The 20,531-nt window shown below is 40.7% G+C and overlaps 2 protein-coding genes across 6 annotated transcripts; both read right to left on the bottom strand.

Moving 5' to 3' along the window:
- Positions 1–2,888: 2,888 nt before the first annotated feature.
- On the bottom strand, positions 2,889–7,077 carry LOC103721010 (auxin-responsive protein IAA1-like). Its single transcript, XM_008811032.4, has 5 exons — positions 6,680–7,077; positions 6,090–6,271; positions 5,843–5,942; positions 3,458–3,519; positions 2,889–3,139 (listed from the first exon to the last, which is right to left on the bottom strand). The coding sequence occupies exons 1-5, from the start codon at positions 6,928–6,930 to the stop codon at positions 3,102–3,104; spliced, it is 633 nt and encodes a 210-aa protein (XP_008809254.2). The 5' UTR covers positions 6,931–7,077; the 3' UTR covers positions 2,889–3,101.
- An 8,747-nt stretch (positions 7,078–15,824) lies between these two features.
- Positions 15,825–19,597, bottom strand: LOC103720983 (palmitoyl-acyl carrier protein thioesterase, chloroplastic-like). Of its 5 annotated transcripts, XM_039131298.1 has the most exons (7): positions 18,941–19,597; positions 18,709–18,842; positions 17,553–17,666; positions 17,266–17,437; positions 17,070–17,138; positions 16,953–16,979; positions 16,713–16,803 (listed from the first exon to the last, which is right to left on the bottom strand). In XM_039131298.1, the coding sequence occupies exons 1-6, from the start codon at positions 19,436–19,438 to the stop codon at positions 16,965–16,967; spliced, it is 1,002 nt and encodes a 333-aa protein (XP_038987226.1). In that variant the 5' UTR covers positions 19,439–19,597; the 3' UTR covers positions 16,713–16,803; positions 16,953–16,964. The 5 variants fall into 5 exon arrangements, 4 of the variants coding, with proteins under 4 accessions (XP_026665978.2, XP_038987227.1, XP_026665983.2 ...); XM_026810177.2 differs by lacking the exons at positions 16,713–16,803; positions 16,953–16,979 and adding an exon at positions 15,825–16,375 and having other exon boundaries at positions 18,941–19,438; XM_039131299.1 differs by lacking the exon at positions 16,953–16,979 and having other exon boundaries at positions 16,382–16,803.
- Between the last annotated feature and the right edge of the window lie 934 nt (positions 19,598–20,531).

The raw sequence follows: 20,531 nt of genomic DNA, 5'->3' as shown, positions 1-20,531 counted from the left end.
CCGTGCGCAAGGGTCCCCAAAGGCAGGCCTCGTAATTATTGCTCTTGCCGACATCATACAGCGATGGGGATCTGGGAAATCTTAAAGCCCCAGCACAAGTCAAAAACCATGACGTTGCGATGGACACAGATGGAAGCCACCCCGTGCAATTGGGGCAGTGTTAAAATATTTTAAAAAGTATTTTTTTATTCTATCACATTATGTAAATACCAAATTTAATCGTGTGGAGGTTCTATATAAAAAATAATAATATAGACTAATATAATAATATGCTAACAAACAAACAAAAAAAAAGTTAGTACAAATTATGTGATCTCTAAAATTACTCTAATAAGATCATGCTAACGAAAAAAATAATACTGACCGATACATAATCATACTAACAAAAAAAATATTATAGGTTGATATAGATTACTATATGAGCTCTAAAATTGTTGAGGAAAATACAAGTCACCCCAAAACACTTGATTAGAAGTACCCGACCTCGAACGACCAACCTCGGGCGCCCGACCTCGGACAACCAACCTCGGACAACCGACCTGGCGCCCAACCCCGGACGACCGACCTAGCGCCTGACTTCGGACGACCTAGCGCCCTACCAGGCGCCCAACCCGAGACTCTCAACTTTAGAACATTCGACCTAGAGAGCACCTGATCTCTGAAGGCATCCGATCTTCGGAGGCCGGACCTCATCCACCGCTCGCTACTGTCATATCCTCCTACGACCTGATTTGAGACCACACCTTGGGCGTTTTACTCAACAATTAATGCACATGGCCTCTGCAGGCCTCCGACTTACTCAACAATTAATGCTTATAGTCTCTGCAGACCTCCGGTTTATTCAACGATTAATGCGCATGGCTCATGCCGTCTACGGATCTTCAGTCCTCCACGACAAGTCAGCTCGGCTACGTTCAGTCGGCCGCGACAACTCCCTGATTCCGACCTCATCCTCTACGACAAGGCATTAATTCACGTGATCGTGCACCGACTCACGCGACGTGCTCAGTCGTACGGCAACCTGGTCCCGTCGCATCACAGGTAACCCAGCACCCCACTATAAAAGGAGAACCCTCCTACCATGGGGGGGGAGGGAAACTCTGGACATATTGTTTCTACACATATTTCCCCTCTAACTTAAGCATCGGAGGGCCGACGCCGGAAATCCCGGTCACCGGTTTTTTGCAGGTCTCCCGGAGGACACCGCCCGCCGACGGACCGCCGCCACCCGCAGCCCGCCGATTCTCGCCGGAGCTCCGCCTCCTTAGCCCAGTGGTCGCTCCCGGGTCCAAATTCTAGCAACAAAAATTATGCTAATATTCCCTCTCAAACTCAAGATGGCACTACAGGTGCCAACTTGAGTTTGGAAACTAGATCATAAATATATCTAGAAACTGACGTAGTAGATTAAGAGCTGAAATAACAGCTCAGAAGCTGATGAGATAGATTATAAGCTGATATAGTAGCTTAAAGGCTGACATTGTAGTAGATCAAGAACTGACATGGTAGTATAGAGCCTAATGTAGCAAAGTAGGAGTTGATATAGCAACTCTTAATTTGACATGGTAGACTAATATGTTAAACTGATGTAACAATACAAAATTAGATATGATAGAACAGAAGTTGAAATAGTAGCTTAGAAACTGATGTAGCAAATCAGGAAGCTAACACAACAAACTGATATGTTTGTCAATGCTGACGCAGTAGACTGACGTACTAGACTAATATATCCACTAATATGATTAACTAACATAGCGAACAGATATGTCTATCAGTGTGCCTGACTGACATGATAGACTGACGTATCGACTGATATGGCTGATTGACTTACCTGATGATGTGGTAGTAAGAAGACACATAGAAGATGGCAGTTGCATCGAGAACAGAGCTCAGAGAAAAGATAACCGAAAGTCGACAATCCTCGTAGACGAAGGCATCATAGAAAAGAAGTAAGAGACCTTAAACTAGATAGTGAAGAAGTCGGAAGCAGCAAATAAAACCAGAGATGGAAAGGATCCGAGCAACGGTTAGGAGAGACCAAAGATCTAAAGTGAGAAAAAAAGTGGTAGAGAAGAGCTACAGATTTGTTAGAAAATAAAATTTTTTCGAATGTTAATCTACTGAAAATAGAGGATATACATATCAACTAATGAGATTAATGTTGATTCGCTAGAAAATAGAAGATCTGCAAAAAATCCACCAAAACATAGAAAATTTTTGGGCATTGATTCGCCACAGTAAAGGCTGAAGAAATAGTGACAGTAGATTAGATGATGGCCCTGATACCATGTTAAAATATTTGCAAAAGAAGAAAGAAATAAGAAAAAAAAAGAGAAAAATAATTTTATTTTTTTTGTTTCATCACATTCGATAGATCTCATGGATCATATATACTCATGTACAGACTCTATATAAAAATAATAATATAAACTAATATAAAATTATGCTAACAAAAAAAAAATTATTTGGTGGTACAAATTGTTATGTAAAATCTCTAAAATCACTTTAACAAAATCATGCTAACAAAAAAAAAATATTGACCGATATTAATAAAAAAATATTATATGTTGATACTGATTGTGATCCTAAAATTATACTAACAAGTAGAAAAGTCAAAGATGTGCCATTGAGCAACAGTAGTTACCAATCACCGAAACACTTACATAATAAGGCAAGTTTCGGCTCACATTTTTAACCATGTAGCCATAATGAGCTACCAAAACCAAAGAACAGAGACTGATGCGTTTCATCAAGTGAGACCTCAAGAGTTGTTCAATAACAGTTCTTGGAGCAGCAACATGGTATTATATGGATTCATCGCTTAGGAATATATTCCAAATTCTCCAGTATTCTAAACTTTAGCTATTCAAGAATTGCAGAAGGAAAGATTTAGCTGGACTACGTTCTTAAACTTGCTCTTATTGATCACAAAGCAAATTGTAATGTATATTCTTATATTCTCTTCAAGCCAAAAAAACAATTACAGAAAGTACAGCAGCTCTTATTTCTACTCTCCATGACACAGGACTTGAGGAAAACCAAGAGGACAAGAAACAATCCCTGTACATGATCATATCATCAGAAGATGCTCCAGCTCCCATTCACTTTGTGTTTGTGGATCCCTGAGGGGTCCTTGGAGCTGCATTCATCACAAGCAAATCAATGAACAAAGTACATGGCCAAATTATAAAATAGCATCTTACTACAATGCGTTTGATACAAGGAAACCAAGATTATCGTAAAAATCGCATTGCAGAGAAAATCTCTGATACAGGTATTGAAGTTAACAACACTAAATTGAGAGCATGAGAAGTCAACCATCTACGTGCACTACTCTGTATGAGACAACATAAACTCAAAGTTCAAAAGGGACAAGTAAGCCAACAATTTTACAGCGACGAAATTTTAAATAAGAAAGGAAATAAAAGGTATTCATTTAACAGAACAACAGAATTACCTAAATCGACAGCTTCGGAGCTTTTCATCAACCGAAGACGCTTGCATGATGCAACAAACATTCTGTAATTAAAAAACATGAGTTAGAATCGCTCAATTATGCAGCATTAAAACCCTAAGAACTCATTTGGTTCAAAGGAAAAGGAGGAAAGTTTGGTCAACGGAAAAAATGAAGAAAGGCCTCTTATTTGGTTAGAATTTTCAAAGAAGAGAGATAAGAAAATAGCATTCCCATGAGAATAAAATTTCCATGTTTTATGAGAAAGAAAAATCCATGAGGGACAAAGAAAAACTACTTACCCACCGGTTGAAAATTGGAATCTTTTTTTTCCAAAACTACCCTTAATCCAATAAAACTCATAGATAAAATATTTTCCTTTATTAAGAGTATAATAAATATTTCGCACAATTTTTTCAGAAAGTAGATACTCAACCAAATATAAACCAATTTGGAACGTAATATGCCAAAATCATTTCAGGCATCATATTCCTACAAATCAGCTTCTCAGAAAAAAATATTCCGGTGAGGACAAATTCTTTTTGCAAACCAAACGAGTCCTAAAAGACCATGATGCTTCGAAGTTAATATCTTTATATATACTTGTCTGTGAGAGAGCACTTTGTTTCTTACAAAAAGGAGTGGCCCTTCCTTCCAAGGTGAACTACAGAAACTGCATTACCTAAAGATCAGAAGACGACGTGTTCATAATTTTCGTGCAACATATACCCTTATTATTTCAAGAGACATTTTAGATTTCAGATAAACACAAAAGAGGGACACTTTGGAAGAACTGCTACATGCATGGTTCAACCGTGAAAGCCTCACATGTAGATGATTGTTAAAACCAGATACAATACAGTAATGTGTTGCTTTTCACATTTGCTCATGCAACAAGAGTTTACGGGAATTGGAATCCAAAACCGATCGTGCTCTACCATGTTCTCTATATTATCGAATTTATGATGTTCTCTAAAATTTTTAAACCAGAGGTAAATAGACAGACAGCCATTTATGATTTATCTCCCAGAGTAACTCATAAAATGGCCCTTGTATCACATTAAATACTTAAATTGCATGCAATAATCAGATAACACATTTGCATTTCATCATATTTTGTTTACGATGTCAATATTGGCCAACGAATCGGGTATTGAATAAGAGAATTCGACTAAATGTTGGCAATTAAGCATCAAATCAAAAACCTATCATATTGTTTAAAAGAGGTCTATAACAGTTTAAAATTTTGAAACAAGGAAATTAAACAGGGGCAGATTCGGAAAGCAAAATACAAGTGGTAAGTTGAGCTGGCGTAGATGGGGATGACTTATTGAATTATTACATCAATAATATGAACTACCAATCTAGGGAAACAAACCTAGCATGTGGCCGAAAACTTAGAGTTGGAAAAGACTGACCAAGAAAGAACCCATTAATCTACCTTTGAAAAGACTTCTAGTTGGTAAGAAAACTTCTAGTTGGAAAAGACTGATCAATAATATGAACTACCAATTGCCGGACCGATGGTAACTCAAAAAAGAAAGAACTTTGACTTAGCATATAAACACCTATAAAAGCAAGTATCCTATCAGCCTGAGGCAGGCTTTACGAGTCCAAGTCTCTCATTGGTTCTCATCCAAGCCCTCAAAATTGTGCTGGCAAATCATTTCGTATGACCTCAATGGAAGAATCCATTAATCTACCTTTGAGGCTCTCTTTGAATCATATCGACCAGTTCGATTGTGAAAAAGCCATATCACCCAAGAGGCTTCCTCCAAAAGCATTTGCACTTTTATGCTAAAATCATCCACGTTGTGCCCAAGTTATACTCATGGACCCTACTTGCCATCCAAAGAATCTTGTCCCTTGGAATAGAATTGGATCACAAAAGTTTCAGATAATCTTTTATGTTCCAGATTCTAAGAGGAGCATGTCCACTTCACTTCCCCTGGTTGCACTCTATATGTAGAGACGGCACTCTCACTGATCCTTCCATCTTCTCCAGTAAAATGGATCTAAAGTACCAATAAAAGCAATTCACTCCAAGAATCACCAGTCCCTGGACTGGATTCTGACTCATCCTCCACTACAATTGGATTCCATGTACGCACTTTTTTCCTCAGCCGACCAAATTCTGAAACTGTTGAACAATCACAAACTACGAAAGCAAAAAACCATAACAACAGTTCGGATATTTTGATGATCACAAGCTGCGCACTAGTGATGATAATTTTGTTTCTTGATATAATTAGATCGTTTAAGTATCAATCAATTCAAGATTGCAAGTCGATAGCATCGCCCCGGTTCATGCATCTAGAAATCACGACTCTTTTCTTCTTACTACTACTATAAAGCAGATTAGATCGAAAGAGGAGGGTGGGCGCTTACTTCCAGGGGACGTCCCCCACGAGCATCCAGTCGCCGTCCTTGTCCTCGTAGGTGGGCACGTACTCCGTCCCGTTCACAGGATCCACAAGCCTCTTGTTACCTGCCATAGAAAAAGACCAGGCTACCCTCGTCAGAAAACGACCGCAGAAGAGGCAGATTCGTCCAAACAAGGAAAGAAAAGGCCAGGATTCGGCCATCATCAAGCAAGGGATAGAGATGGAGATGGGAGGAAGAAGAGGGGACGTACGGACGGTGAAGCAGGAGAACATGTCCTCGAGGGCGGTCAAGAGCTGCTGGTAGCCTCCGTACATCTCGAGGTCAACCTTCCGAAGATAGGGGGCGCCGTCGACGGCCACCTTCACGTAGGTGCAGCTCTTCAACGCGTTCTTCCGGAACGACCTCACCGGCGGCCACCCCACCACCTGGGCTCTATTTTTATTTTTTTTGGGGAGTTCAGAAAAATTTGCAAAGCATAAGATTTGATGCAAAATGACCAATATTACCCTTGCGACTAGGTAACTAGTTAGTGACTTGGTGTTTATGCCCAACCCATTTCATATTCTCTTTAAAAGGAAAGGGCATTCTCGTCAATTCGTCCATGTTGACCTCCTAATTGACGAAATTGCCCTTCCGAAATAATACATGGACAATCGAGTTAAACTGTTGCGCATAGATTCCCAATTCTGTAAGGGGTAAAACCGTCCGAAAAGGATGCTTCTACGGTCTTCGACCAATTTTTTTCCTCTTTCTATGGTAGATTTGGACGAAAGTAATCAAAGAAATGCACAGCGGGGCAAAAATGTCATTTTATCCGAAGAGAGGGAGCCATGTACTTACTTGGCCGCTGGGGGCCTGCCGGCGCCGGAGACGGGGCCGTCGGAGGAGTCGGTGGATCGATCGCCGAGATCTGTGGCGCACGTCTCGCCCCCGAGGCTGAGATCCACGGTCTCCGCGAAACCCCGCTTCCTCTCCGGCTCCGATCCGCCGATCCTGGACCCACCGGGCAGGCCCAGCTTCAGCTCCGTCTCCTCGTAGTCCAGCCCCGACACTTCCGACTCCGTCGAGCTCTTTCTCGTGTCCGTCGACATCTTCCCCACCGCCGAGGGGTGAAGGGTTTCGTCTCTACTCTCTAAGGTAGGTTAGGGTGTCTTCTTCCTTCTTTCCCTCCCGTCTGGCCGTCTCTTCCTCTATATCTCTTGGCCCTGGCTTCCTCCGATCCCTTATAGATGGATGTATGGATGGGGACGAATGGGAAATGGGGCGAGGGCCAGGGAGATAGCGACACGTGGGGGAGAGGAAGGGAAAGGAAGCGGACAGGGGGAGCGTGTGCCTAGGGGAATCCGGACGGGCTTTTAATTTTGGCTGTGGACCCTCCCCTGTCGGCTCGAGCTGTCCCCCCCCGGTTCCCCGGCTTGGCTCTCTTTGGATTCGGTTACCACTCCGAACAGCGGCGGAAAGGAGGTTCTGCGGCTGCAGCGTCTCCTGACCGTCTGATCATCGGCGACGGAAGAGGAAGCGTCGGACAAACTGCGCGCGGTGCTGTGATCCATACTTAACGCACACGGGAATTTTCACGGCTGAGATTTGGATTCCAGAAACTCAAATTCGTGCGCAGGGGAATGCAGGGGAGCCATCATGCATGGGTGGCGACCAGAGCCCATGGAAACTATTTTTTCAGAAAAAAAACATTATTTTATAGATACGACGTGGGATGGGAAAAAAAAAAGAAGAATCATGGGAAAAATAAAATATCTAGACATGTCCCATGCATAATTACATCAAAGAAATTCATAGTACATAATAAAATACATGAAAACATCAATATAGTCAGGAATTGATACAATACACGAGGAATGGTTAAATTCTGAGCTACCAAAGCGGTATTAACTAGCTAGAAAAATAAAAAAAAAAAGATTATATGATGTTTAAAGGATTCTTCTTTATTTGGCATTAAGAGAAATACAGTTGTATTTTTTGATATTTGAGATAAGAAGTTGAAGAAGTCGGAGTCCAACTAGCCTGGCATGCTGGACCCGACCTTCCATATTATTACATCAAAAGAAAAGACATGCTTTATTTAATAACCATATTTACAGGATATAAAAATAATTTATCATGCAAGTAGTGAGTAAAAGAACAAATGGGTCACTTGCGTTACTCTTTGTATAATTTATTTGGATCTAGAAAACATCGTGGATAATAAGCTTATTATATATTGCTGCAATATCGTTAAGTGTGTGGCAATGTTTACGATGTCTTTTCTCTAGAATTTAAAAGAGTGGTCGAGGAAACGACTGCGAGAAAACAACGTGTTTCCGCAGCCGGCCGGTGGTTACTGGCTTGCCCAGAAGAAGGGGAAGGCAGGCTGGAGGAGGCGGGAAAAGGAATAAAGGAGCAGATGGGCCCCAGCTGTCGACGATGGGTGCGGAATGGGTCAACTTCCCAGGAGGCGGATTAGTTGGTCCCCAGAAGGACACGGCATGTGACCCCTGCCGGCCCATGTCGGCGACCTGTCCCGCTACTCCAGCGCACACCTGTCCGTCCTCGACGGCCCTCGGCAGTCGGCACGCGGTTTACGTGCGGCAGCCAGCGCCGGTGACCGGGATCCGGGGGTCCTTGCCTCGCTCCACCATGGCCCTATTTACATCTTGATTGCCCCACATGGACCCCGGAATTTCCGAGTCTCATCATGATGACAACGAAAACAGGGCCAGGTACACCGTTGGACTCCTGAGTAAAAAATTAGGAACGGGAACGACTTCTGCACCGTAGAATACGTTACCATCATGAATAGGCATCATGTTGTCCATTTAAAAATACAATGTACCATACTAATAATGTCTCATCATATTTCAGAGATAAATAATAATTTCAAAGACAATAACTTCGGCCAATATTGTCGTAATTTCAAAGTGTCGTATATTGGATGGTGTTATCTCTATAAAAGTCAGCACAACATGATAAAATTATAGCCTTTGGTTTTGTAAAGTTCACAATAAGATCTACAATTGTATTTAGTTCCTAGAATAATAGTCGCCTATGACGCGTTAACTCAAAAAAGTACAAAAAAAAGTAAATTTGGTGTGAAAATTAATTGTGCAACATTTATATTTTTAAGCCATTTTTGCACTTACATCAGGTGTAGAATTGCGTAGCGAAGATGTTTCGCTAATATAAAAAAAAAAATTTAGCGAACAAAAATAATTAAATTTATTTCTCACCTACTATTTCAGATGTATAAGAGCCATCCATAGGCAAAAGATAAAAAGCAAACGAAGTGCAAATCACATACATTATGATTTTATATAGTGTACACATCATGCATGTCAAGAAGCAGCGGGATTCTCTACAATGCATTTTTTTTCACTGGAGGTGTGCGTATTCTTGGATTGCTGCCTACCCCCTGAATGAAGGATTGTTTCCTATCTAATGTGTTTGGTATCTATCAACGTGTTTGGCATCCTAACATGATAGTTTTAGTTTTTTCAGACAACCAAGAGCATTCTATTTTTCGAAATAGATGGTACGATAACAAGATATATGTGTGCGTACATATATATATATATATATATATATACATATATATATATATATATTGCTATAATGAGCAGTTCACATTATTCTAGCATGAACATATTCAAAAAAGTTAGAAAATAATAAATTTCGAAAACTATAGTTTTTTTTGATCTAGAGAACTCCACCAGAGTAATCCAATATGAAAGAAGCCATCCAGTCTATGATATTGTTCACCTTTCAAGTATATATATCTCACCCTAATGAAAATGCATTCTTTCATCAAGCTCAAGACGTTCTATTTTCCTCTTGCATGTTTTTGAATCCGGTCAACTACTGCAGGTCAAACCATCTGTCAACAAAATGGCATCAGCTCTTAATATACACCGGATGTATATGTATAATTTTTCATCGTGCAAAAGATGCACCGTAGATGACCCATAACTCTGCCGAGACAGCACTATTGCCTCGCAGCCCGCTTTCCTCTCCCTCCTCAGCTCAAGAAGAAAAAAGACTTCGGATCTTTGTGCGTTGTTCTGCAGGACGCCAGCGCGACAGATCGTGGGAAGATGGATATGAAGATTACGGATTCACCCACGGGTGGCACTTTTCATCTGGAAGGTGGCTTGGGAATGTCTCCCGACGAGGAGTTTGCTTGCTCGGCGTGGTATGGGAGTATCTCAGTTTTGTAAGACGTGTGGTGATATCGTAGAGACCATTGAGCATGTTCTCTTACTGTGCCCTAGAGCTCGACAGATATGGCAGTGTTCTTCGGTTCCCTTGATTGATGCGGTAGTCTCGACGCAGGATCTGCTGCGGATGCTGAGAGATTCCATGTGTAGGCCCAGGTTGGCAGCAGAGGGGATTATGAGGGCGTACCTGTCTTATCACATTTGGTTGGATAGGAACGCAGGCATATTTGAGGGGAGGCGGGGGCTTCCGAGGATGGTGGTGGACAGAGCGGCACGACATGCGAGGGAGGTTATGGTGACTGCCACTGAGTTTTCTTCTGGGATGGCCAGGGACACCTGAGGTTCTCCTTACGCTGTTTCAGCGCCCCTTTTTGTTACTGTCTCTTGGGTACCCCCACCCCTTGGCTATCTCAAAGTAAACTTTGATGGCAGTAGGTCACTACACGGTTTGACTGGAGGGGTCGGCTTTGTGATTAGGGATCACGGTGGTAGATTGGTGGTTGCTGGTGGGCGTCGGACACCTGGGATTACAGTTGTTGGTGCGGAGCTACGGGCTGCTTGGGAGGGATTATCCTATGCCAGGCAGGTCCTTGGCGCCGAGCGAGTGTTCCTCGAGGGAGACTCTGCGGTGGTGATCGATTGGATCCGGGGGATGGATAGGTACGGCGACGGTCACCCCCTCATTCGGGAGACTCGGAGGATGGCTCAGATGATGGTCGGTTTCCAGATTGGTCATGTATTTAGAGAGGCGAACAGGGCCGCAGACTGGGTCGCCTCTTTTGTGGCCCGGCATTCCGGGGATGTTTTGTGGACGTCTACTGTAGACGCTCCTTCTTCTCCGTTGTCTTTTATTTCTACGGACATGGCAGGCTGTACTCATGTTAGATCTATATAGATGAGTAGCCGTTTTTTACCAAAAAAAAAAAAAAAAAAAAAAAAAAAAAAAAGAAAAAAAAGAAGAAGAAGAAGAAGAAGAAGAAAAAAGAAGACTAGGTGCATCATATAATAATATAACTCGTGACACGAAAAGAAAGGTGGTTTCTAAATTATAATTATCAGGTCAGAGGGGACCAATAAATCGTGAAGTCGTCCCCAAGGATGCCTTCGGGAAGCGAAGCTGCCGCCGCGGTGCCCCGAGCGACGCGGGTACTTTGGGCGTAGTTTAAGCGCGGAGTTTGGCGCACTGTCGGGAAAAAGCCAATCTGAGGTGACGTTTTTAACTAATTAACTATTACCAAGCGTTTAATTAATGGCAAACAAGACGATCATATCCGTGGGCGAACTAAAGGGATCCTCGTGAGTCGTGAAGGTTTCGAGCTTTTACTTGTGGGGCCACGTAATCGACCGTCCGTCTTTCACGAGCAGACCGGAAGAGTAAAATCCTCCCCCCCGCCATCAATTTTAAATAATAGAATTATAATTTCGTAGCGGAATGTTATCAGAGTCGGTTGCACTGTGTACCGCCATCTTTATTAATTATGCAGATCTCTCTCGAAGGATGCTGGAACCATGAGTTCTTCTCTCTCCGGTAGAAACCAATAATTAAATAAAAAATTATTATAATCCTGTATTAACAAATCAAAAGGGTTTCACATGCATTTATTAATTTAGATCGGTCATCCTAATTGTTGCTGGAAATTGGACCCGGAAGCGACCGTCAGCTAAGAAGGAGGAGCTCCGAGGTGAGATGGCGGGTGGTGGTCCGTCGGCGGACGGCGTCCTCCGGGGAGCCTGTAAAAAGCTAGTGGCCGGGGTTTCCGGCGCCGGCCCTCCGATGTCTAAGTTAGAGGGGGCAAATATATGAAAGGAGGTGAAATATGTCTCAGGAGTTTCAGAGTCCAACCCCCTCTAAGATGGAGGGGTTCTCCTTTTATAGGGGGTACAGGATTACCTGTGATGTGACGGGGCGAATGGGTTACTGTCATGATTGAGCATGTCGCATGAATTAATACATGATCATGTGAATTAATGCATTGCCGTAGGAGATCAGGCCGAAGCCATCGAGTTGTCGTGTTTGATCGGACGTAGCCGAGCGGGTCAGCCATTTGCTGTGAAGGGTTTGAGATCCGTAGATGGCATGCGCATTAATTGTTGAGTGAGCCGAAGACCTGCGGAGGCCATGCGCATTGATTGTTGGCAGTGGTAGCAGGGCATGGTCCCTGGTTGAGTTGCAGAAGGATGTGACCGCGGCGGGTGGATGGCAAGATTGGGCTTCTAAGGTCGAGAACGTTGAGGTCAGGCGCCTGGTTGGGAACGTTGAAGTCGGGCATCCCAAGATCGGGAGCTCTGAGGTCGGGCGCCTCTGAGGTTGAGCGCGTAGTCGGGCGTCCCGAGGTCGGACGTCTCAGATCACGTGCTGGCGATGTGCTCACGTGCTTTGGGGCAATTTATATTCCCCCAACACTAATAACTTAAGTTTTTGTGCCATGAGTCCATGACAAATAGCACGAAAAATAGATTTATCATGAGACACAAATTATATTAGTTATATAGGTCTCCCATTGAGAGTTACTAGGATTGTGAGAGATCTAGTAGGGTTGAATAGGACTCAGCTTATGGATAGACCTCATTTTTTTGAGTAGGAGCCGACCATAATAACGATACCACAAAGTTGGGTGGAGGAGGTTATCATAGTTTCATATTGCCTAATAACAGAAGTGCCGCATGGGTTTATTAAATTTAGTTGGTCCTTCCAACAGCTTAAGTTTTTGAACAGTAAATTAGTGATACATGGGAAGGGAAGAAGCTTGCTCCTTATTATATTAGTACCGGTATTTAGTTAAAGATTGCTGCTACTGCTACGTGTACTAAGTGATGGAATGAATGGTCTTATTGTATAGTCAAAAGGACATGGCAGTGTTGGCCAAAATTTGGCCCAAGATCAAAAAGGTTCATCAGCTCAACTCTGATGCTGATTAGTTTTGTTTTCCTTCTTGCCCTGTGACTTGGTTGATACCTGACTGAATAAGTTGAGGCCACCAACCCCCAGAAGTTGAGAAGAGATTGGTTTAAAATCCTCAGCTCCAGAGGACCGTTGAGATCACTTATAGCCACTATTGTCTCAGCTTCTTGAGAAGTTCCCTTGGTTTCAGCTGTGGTTTTTGGTTCTTGACCTGCTGTTTTTAATCTGAAGATGCTCGTGCTCTCTCTCTTGTAAACTCGTGGCCATGCCTCGTACTCGACCCTTAAATGGCCAAACTAGTTTCCACGCGGGAAGAAGAACCTGCTTGTTTTTTTTTTTTTTTTTTTTTTTTTTTTCCTGCTAAAAATAGGCGCTTTATACCGTTCAAATATGGATACATACAATAAAATCAAAAAACAACAAATTTTGGAGTGCTCTCAGCAACTCTCCCTCTCCAGCTCATAGGGTGCCTCCGAAGTGACAGAAGAACCAGTTTATTTGGTAACTTTGGTTATCCTAACTACAAAAGTTGTCTAAGAAGTATTTATTTTGACCTCTATATTTCTTTAAAATCTCCTTCGAGGATGAGTTTTTAACCTGTCAACTGATTGAGCTAGCAATTATCGACAATAGGTCAAAAAAAAAAAATATTAACAGTGCAAAAAATCGAAATGCAAAATACAGCAAGTAAAATGTAATTGCTTTAACCATAAGCATCCAAATTCCAAATTTTTTGGTATACTTTTTTTATATGTATAACGTCCTAAATTTATAAAATTGTATGAATATTCTTGCAAATTTGTTATTTGCATGTATATCCTTATAACATATTTATTTTGCATATATATTTTTTCTTTCTTTTTTGGCATATGTACCTATATCATCTAATGCTATTAAGAAATGAACGGTTTAACATTGAAATAACTAAAATATTCTTAATGGGTACCTATGCAAAAAAAAATAATGTATGAGTGTATATGCAAATAGCAACTTTACGAGGTTATTCATGCAATTTTGCATATTTACAAAGACATACACTCGAAAAAATTATTAAAAAATACTTAAAACTCGGCTGAAACTTGTCTAAGTCTTTTATGATTTAGTTGAATCGATAGTCAACACAATAAAAAAAGCCAAGTCCCTTGATATTTTTTTTAAAAAAATAAGATCTTAATTCGATCAAATTGGAATATGGATAACCATTTTAGTAATACTATTCTTCTGTTTGATTTTGATGTAATTATTGTTATTGAGTCTATGATATCTATATGTATTCTTCATTATTTTAAAATGATTAAAGCAAATTGAATTTAAATTAATTATTGATATTTAGATCGGTGAAATATTTTTAGTGATTTATAATAATAACTTATTATTCATTTGTTGAGGCGAGAATTTCACAAAGGTATCAGAATTATTCCATAAAAATTGATGTCAACATACATGGGATTACGTACGTAGCATGATAATACTTGTCTTTTTTTGTCACCCTCCTCAATTAAGAGTGATCGAATATTCTCTATTCGAATCAACTATTTAAGCATATAACCCATAGCAAGTTAGATTAATCCTGCAATTTTTCAATTTAATTTGGAATTACAATAGATGGGCCAAATTCGTATCTACTTATGAATTAAAGAAGCCGCATGATAGCGAGTGGCACCTCAGCCGGAGTCTTTCTAGGAGGGTTTATGTTTTTTTTTTTATTATTATTTTTCTTTTTTCCCTTGGTTGCATATGCTAAAACTCTTCGATATACTTTCCACACCAAACATTAACGTAGACTGACCGCCATATTGTGGTTTCTCACGGCCAATATTATTATCTGAAAAATAAAATGATGACAAGTGAACAACAGATTGAAGGATCTCGCCAATATATTATTGTATTGATTGATATCTCAGTATAAACATGCATGCGTACATCAGCCAAGGAAGGTAGATCGAGCTTACGACTTATATATGGCCGGAACGAAAACCATGCATGAACTAAAGCTGTCGAACGTTGATATCTAAGTACTTCGCAATTAGTTTAGACTTAGAGATCTCAGATTTGAACATTCTGTTAAAAGAGAAGGACCAACTCTGGCGGAGTTGTATCGTTCGCACAAAAAAATGGTGCACTTTCTTTTCAAGAAGCTTGAGGGGTCCCCGCTGCGAAATGAAAGATACAACCCCGAACCCTAAGGCATCTACTTGCGAAAATCTTGAAGCAATCATTGCACAATCCGATGGTGGATTTTTGTCGAGGAAGAAAAATCTTTCTTTCACATGAAGTTATTTTTTGGATTTCTTAATTCTATATAAGTATCCAAAATTTTTTTGACGAATAACTAATTTGGGATTAAATATACGTCCGCACAGGTCCTTACAGGCTGGACATCCAGGCCGCCAAGGGATTGACTTGGTTCAAATTCATGATGATCTTGTTTGGCAACCAGAGTCTAGGATTTCTAGATGGTATTACAGTTGGGCTTCTGGGTGTCATGCAGTTGAAGCTTGGTAAAAGGAAATGGTTGCATATATTGCTTGATCAACAAGATAACAAATAAATCATGTTGCCTTAATTCAGGGCAGATAATGTACAATCTTCATACCTAAATTCGTATAAAAAGAGAAAGGTGGTGGAAGCAGGTTGAATTTCCAGAATTTTGGTTAAACCACCCAACTCCTCTGCGACAAATATTTGACTGGATCTGAAATTTTCCTCTTCTGCCTTCCAAGTGTCAACTTTTGGCCACTCTACAAATCTTGATGAGTAGCAAACAGAACGATTACCTTAGCCCAGACCAATGCAAGCAAACACAAGCACACTCTCATGAAAGAGCTCTTTAGAGAGTATATTGGAATTTGCTCAGGTTGTAGAGGCCAGATGGAAAGGAAATGCTATTCAATGCTTTTATTCTTCATATAAGAACGTCAACGAGAGCAACATATCGTGTATCGTGTATTTACACATGGCGGGGCTTCAAGAATGAAACATTCACCTAAAACCAATAAAGGAAAAAACTAGTGCAAAGAAAGGCAAGGCAATGGTAGGATTTCTAATCTACACAAGCATTGCAGGAGATGTTCAGCATATGATTTCTTCCTCGTACTCCCTTCCAATTCCCAACCTGAATTGGAGCGCTGCAGGATTGAGCATCCGACGTCCATGGCTTCCACTTCATGCACTCTCAGTTGGGAGCAGACCCATGTTCCCAATATCACGAGCGTGCTGCTTAGGCCTCCACACTGTTTGACTCCTCATAATCTCAGACCCATCCTCGAGCCGCAGAAGATGCCGGCACACAATGGGGGAGCCATCAACGTGGTCGGAAGAGGCGGCGGTGAGAGACTCCACCACACTATCCCTCCCACACTCCCTCCGGTACTCCAGAGTCATGGTTGCAACCTCGTAGCTCTCCAACATCCATACAGGAACACTCTACCAGAAACATAGATTCAGGGAACTTCAGATTGTACCAGCAATACAACTAGAGAAGCAGAGGGAAGATCCAAAGGAGCAAATGGAAGGTCCAAAATAAGAAATCTTATGAAAATGCAGTACGTATACAATTATAATACAGAATTGTCTTAACCATCCTAACGCCATCAAACTGATGAATGACCAGAAACAATTTTATACAAGATAGCAGCATCAGATATAACAGCCATCTACCACCAGCTTTGGTGCCTTTCTTTCCAAGTGAGAGATGTCGGGTTCAAACCTGAGTGATGGTGAATAACCGCTATATTCTCAAAAGGAATAAAAAAAAATAAAAGCCATCTATCTGAGAAAAGTTAGAAACAAGTTATATATACACACTTCCCCCGCAAGATTAGCTAAATTTCTATTAAAGCTCATGGAACATCCTGCACAAATGCAAGCCATGATAGCTAATGTTACATTGGTGGATGTCCAAACGCATAAAGAATTATCCATGCATAAGATGCTGATGCTGAAGTAAACACTGTAAGTATGAACACTAAGAAAATTAACAGACGAGCATTTCAATACTCACACTATACAAAAGTCACATTTGGCAAAGCTGTTCAATGTGTAAAGAAATTAGATAAACACATAAAAACCGAAAATATGTAATAAGAAATCAGTCTATGAGCTATGGCATCTGAAGTACCTCAAGAATCCAGCCAACGTATTTGACATTGTTCACATGCTGATTTACATCCAAATCATTCCAATGAGGCTGTAATATTTTAAAAACCAAGGAAATTATAGATCATTGCTGAAGAGATGCAGCAGATAACATGACAAAGCTGGTGAAACAGTTGTGAAACGCATCATGCAAATTCCTTAGTTAATATCTAACTTACAGTTAAGCCCCTTCGAACATAACCTGCGGAATCATCATCAAGCTTAGGAAGTTTTCTGCTGTCTTCGTCCAAAACAGCATCGCGCTCTGCAAAGAAAGGGGCTAACTCTGCTCTAACTTCTTCAGGCATTTTAGACAGTCTCCTCGTGTGTTTATTAATCATGACCCAGACACTGTGGAAAGGCAAAATCAAAATTATAACAAAAGCTTACCCAAATGAACTGCAGCAACCTTTTCAGAATCCATGATTACAAAGGTAATATCCAAGCAAATAAATTAACAGCCAACCTGGTCCCCCTCATGATGGTTAGGCCAGTTTGGCGGTCATGAACATGCCAATCACGTTGCATACCATTCTTTCCAGATGAACTAATCCACGTGTTTATTTGAACAACATCTCCCCTGCATATATATACAGATGGAAATCTCAGGCTTGAACAGGTTAATGTTTTTTTGATGATTAGGGAGGCCAAAGAAACAAGGCCGCCCAGATTTTATTGAGAAAAAGGAAATGCACATCAAAGGGGACCATGTACAATGAAGACAGGAGTAAAAAATAACGAAGCTAAAAACTCTGAAGTTGCAAAGTTAAAACTTTGATAGTTGAATAGCAGCCAGAACAGAATATGTTCCAATCATATTTGAACAGGTTAATGTAGAACAACTAGTTATGCTATACATACCAGATAGAAGCGTAAAGTGACTGCTTAAGCAATTAATTAAAGAACTCAAAGCCAAGGTTTCACCATACGGAGGTAAAAAGTACCAGTGCACCATAATATTTAAATGTTGGAAATAAGCTATGCTGGCCAAGCCACCAGGCCATGAGCCATTTAAATGCCAAAATTCTTTTGGCTTGCATTGTTAGATATTTTTACCTATTTATATAGATGGACCGACAGATCAATTTCTTCAGAACAATAGAAGTATTAGGTATCCTGATAATCTACAAAATTATCTATAAAACTCAGAAACAGAATTAGAAATTCATGTCTAACTCGCACAGAGCATCGACCCACTCACCAAGATGACTGACATTGGTGTCATTGATCCTAATATCACTTGATCAGTCCGATCCCTAGAACAAAGCAGCGAGCGACACATTCCCCGCGAACGCTTTCAACGCACAGAGCATGTAAGCGTATCAAGCATGCTTGCTAATACGTAAAACCTGCCTCATCCTCTTTTTTGGGGGGGTTCATGTGCGCGTTGCCGTCAAAGGCCAGACCTAAGTTGTACCAAAAAAAAAAAAGGGGGCAGACCTAAGTAGTTTTATAAGTAAACAGTGTAAATAGAACAGGACTATAGCCTGCAGTGACTTTTTCATGAGGAAAATATAGCATCTAGAGACTTGATCCTAGGGAGTCACGACGACAACAACAATAAGAACAACAAGAACAACAATAAAAATTGGAGGAGAATGCAAATAGATGCGGGAACCCACCACAAAGGATAGCGTTCGACATGAACCAGCATTTTCGTGACAACCCATATCAGATTTCTTCTAGTCATCTCCGGTGTGCAACCAAAGCCGCCATGCATAAGGCCGATACACTTGCAATGGTTAAGCGAAGTTTCCTGGAGATGCAAACTGGTAATTTTTTTGTAATGACGAGTCGAAAGGCACGAGAGGATACTTTAATTTTTGCGTGCCAAAATGCTCGCTTATCTCTCACCTGGAAATGATTCATCAATGCCTCTATCGAGGCTTTTTGATCAGCCCCGATTTCGTAGGACCTGATAGAAAAATTCTGCCTGTGAACAAGTCCATTCTCGACCAACTTCCCAACCCCGGATGCATCTGCAAGCGTGTCGGGCCGCCTCGTCTTCGAATCGAGCAGGGTCCATTGCTTCTCCGCGGCCAAGAAGATGGTCCTGATCGCAGCAAGCAGCATGCTCCAGTCCGGCAATTGGTCATATGAAGTCCTCTGTGCCGTTGAAGCAGCATCCTCCTCGACGTCGGTTTGCAGGCCAACCTTGGTGTCGTTGATCTTGGGGATGGCTCGGGCGTTTGCCTTGACCTGCATGCCCCCGGGAGAAGACGCCGCCTTCGCGACGATGCCCCGGACATCCAAACTATTGGGGGGGACGCCTCTCGAAGCTTTTGCCGAGGCCGAGGAGGAGGAAGTTGGCACCTGGTAGAAGGATGATGAGGCAGCAACGGCGGCGACCATGATGGAAGTTGCGGACCTTCTCTTCTTACTAAAAATCAAATCTTGCACCTTTACAATTTAGTATCCGATTCTTAACGAAACCAAAAGGGGGGAAGGTCATCCAGTCAGGTCTCACCTGAGAAAATAAATAAAGGAGGAGAAAAAAAAAAAAAAACTTCTTGAAAAACGAAGGAGGACTTATTTAGATCTATTTAGAAGAATTTTTGGAGAACCAAAAAATACTTTCTCACAACTCAAAAATATTTTTTAAAAAAAAATATTTAATAAAAATTTTGGAAAAATATTTTAATTTTTTTAGAAAGCTAAAAATAGCTTTTTGAATGAAACTCTATTTTGAAGCTTTCCGAAAAAGCTGTTCTGAATTTTGTCGGAAAGCTGTTTTTTAACTAAAATATTCATAATAAAATATAACAATTATATAATTTGTTCCTTTATAAACCTAAAAATCTGTTGGAACACTAATAAAGAATCTTAGCCGTGGATCAGACTCGCAAAAAAAATTCATATTTTCTATTATTATATTATACTATAAATATAATATAATATTATATTATATCATAATACATTAATATATTATATTAAATAATTTAATATTATATTATATTATGAAAAATTAATATAAGCTAATAGTTATAATATTTTGTATATAATATTATATTACATTATATCATAATATTAAATAATTTAATATTATATTAAATTGTTATGCTTATATATATTATAATAATATTATATTATATTACAGTAATATAATATTACTACCGAGTTCAAGCCTAGAAGCAATCCCGCAACCATCAAAATCTCACCATAGAAAAACCGGTGGAAAAGCAACTGAAATTCACAATAGCAAAACTAAAAAACAAATTTAAATCGTCAATTTCGATTCTAATTTTCTTTTTCCCAGGATAAGCAATCAAAATTCAAGTCCAACGCCAAAGAAGGAAGAAAAATGAAGACATTTCCCGTAGCAACGGTCGAAACCTCGTGTCCGAAGAAAGAGAAGCCGAAAAGTGGCCGGTAAAAGCTGAAGACGCGGGCCGAGAAAGCGAGAAAACAAGCTCGCACCTTGGGCGAAGCGAACGCCCTCCTCCCT

This window comes from Phoenix dactylifera, chromosome 11 (assembly GCF_009389715.1).
Source record: "Phoenix dactylifera cultivar Barhee BC4 chromosome 11, palm_55x_up_171113_PBpolish2nd_filt_p, whole genome shotgun sequence".
NCBI classification, from domain to species: domain Eukaryota; kingdom Viridiplantae; phylum Streptophyta; class Magnoliopsida; order Arecales; family Arecaceae; genus Phoenix; species Phoenix dactylifera.
Note: the sequence above shows the minus strand (reverse complement) of the source record. Positions and strands in the feature narration are given on the sequence as shown.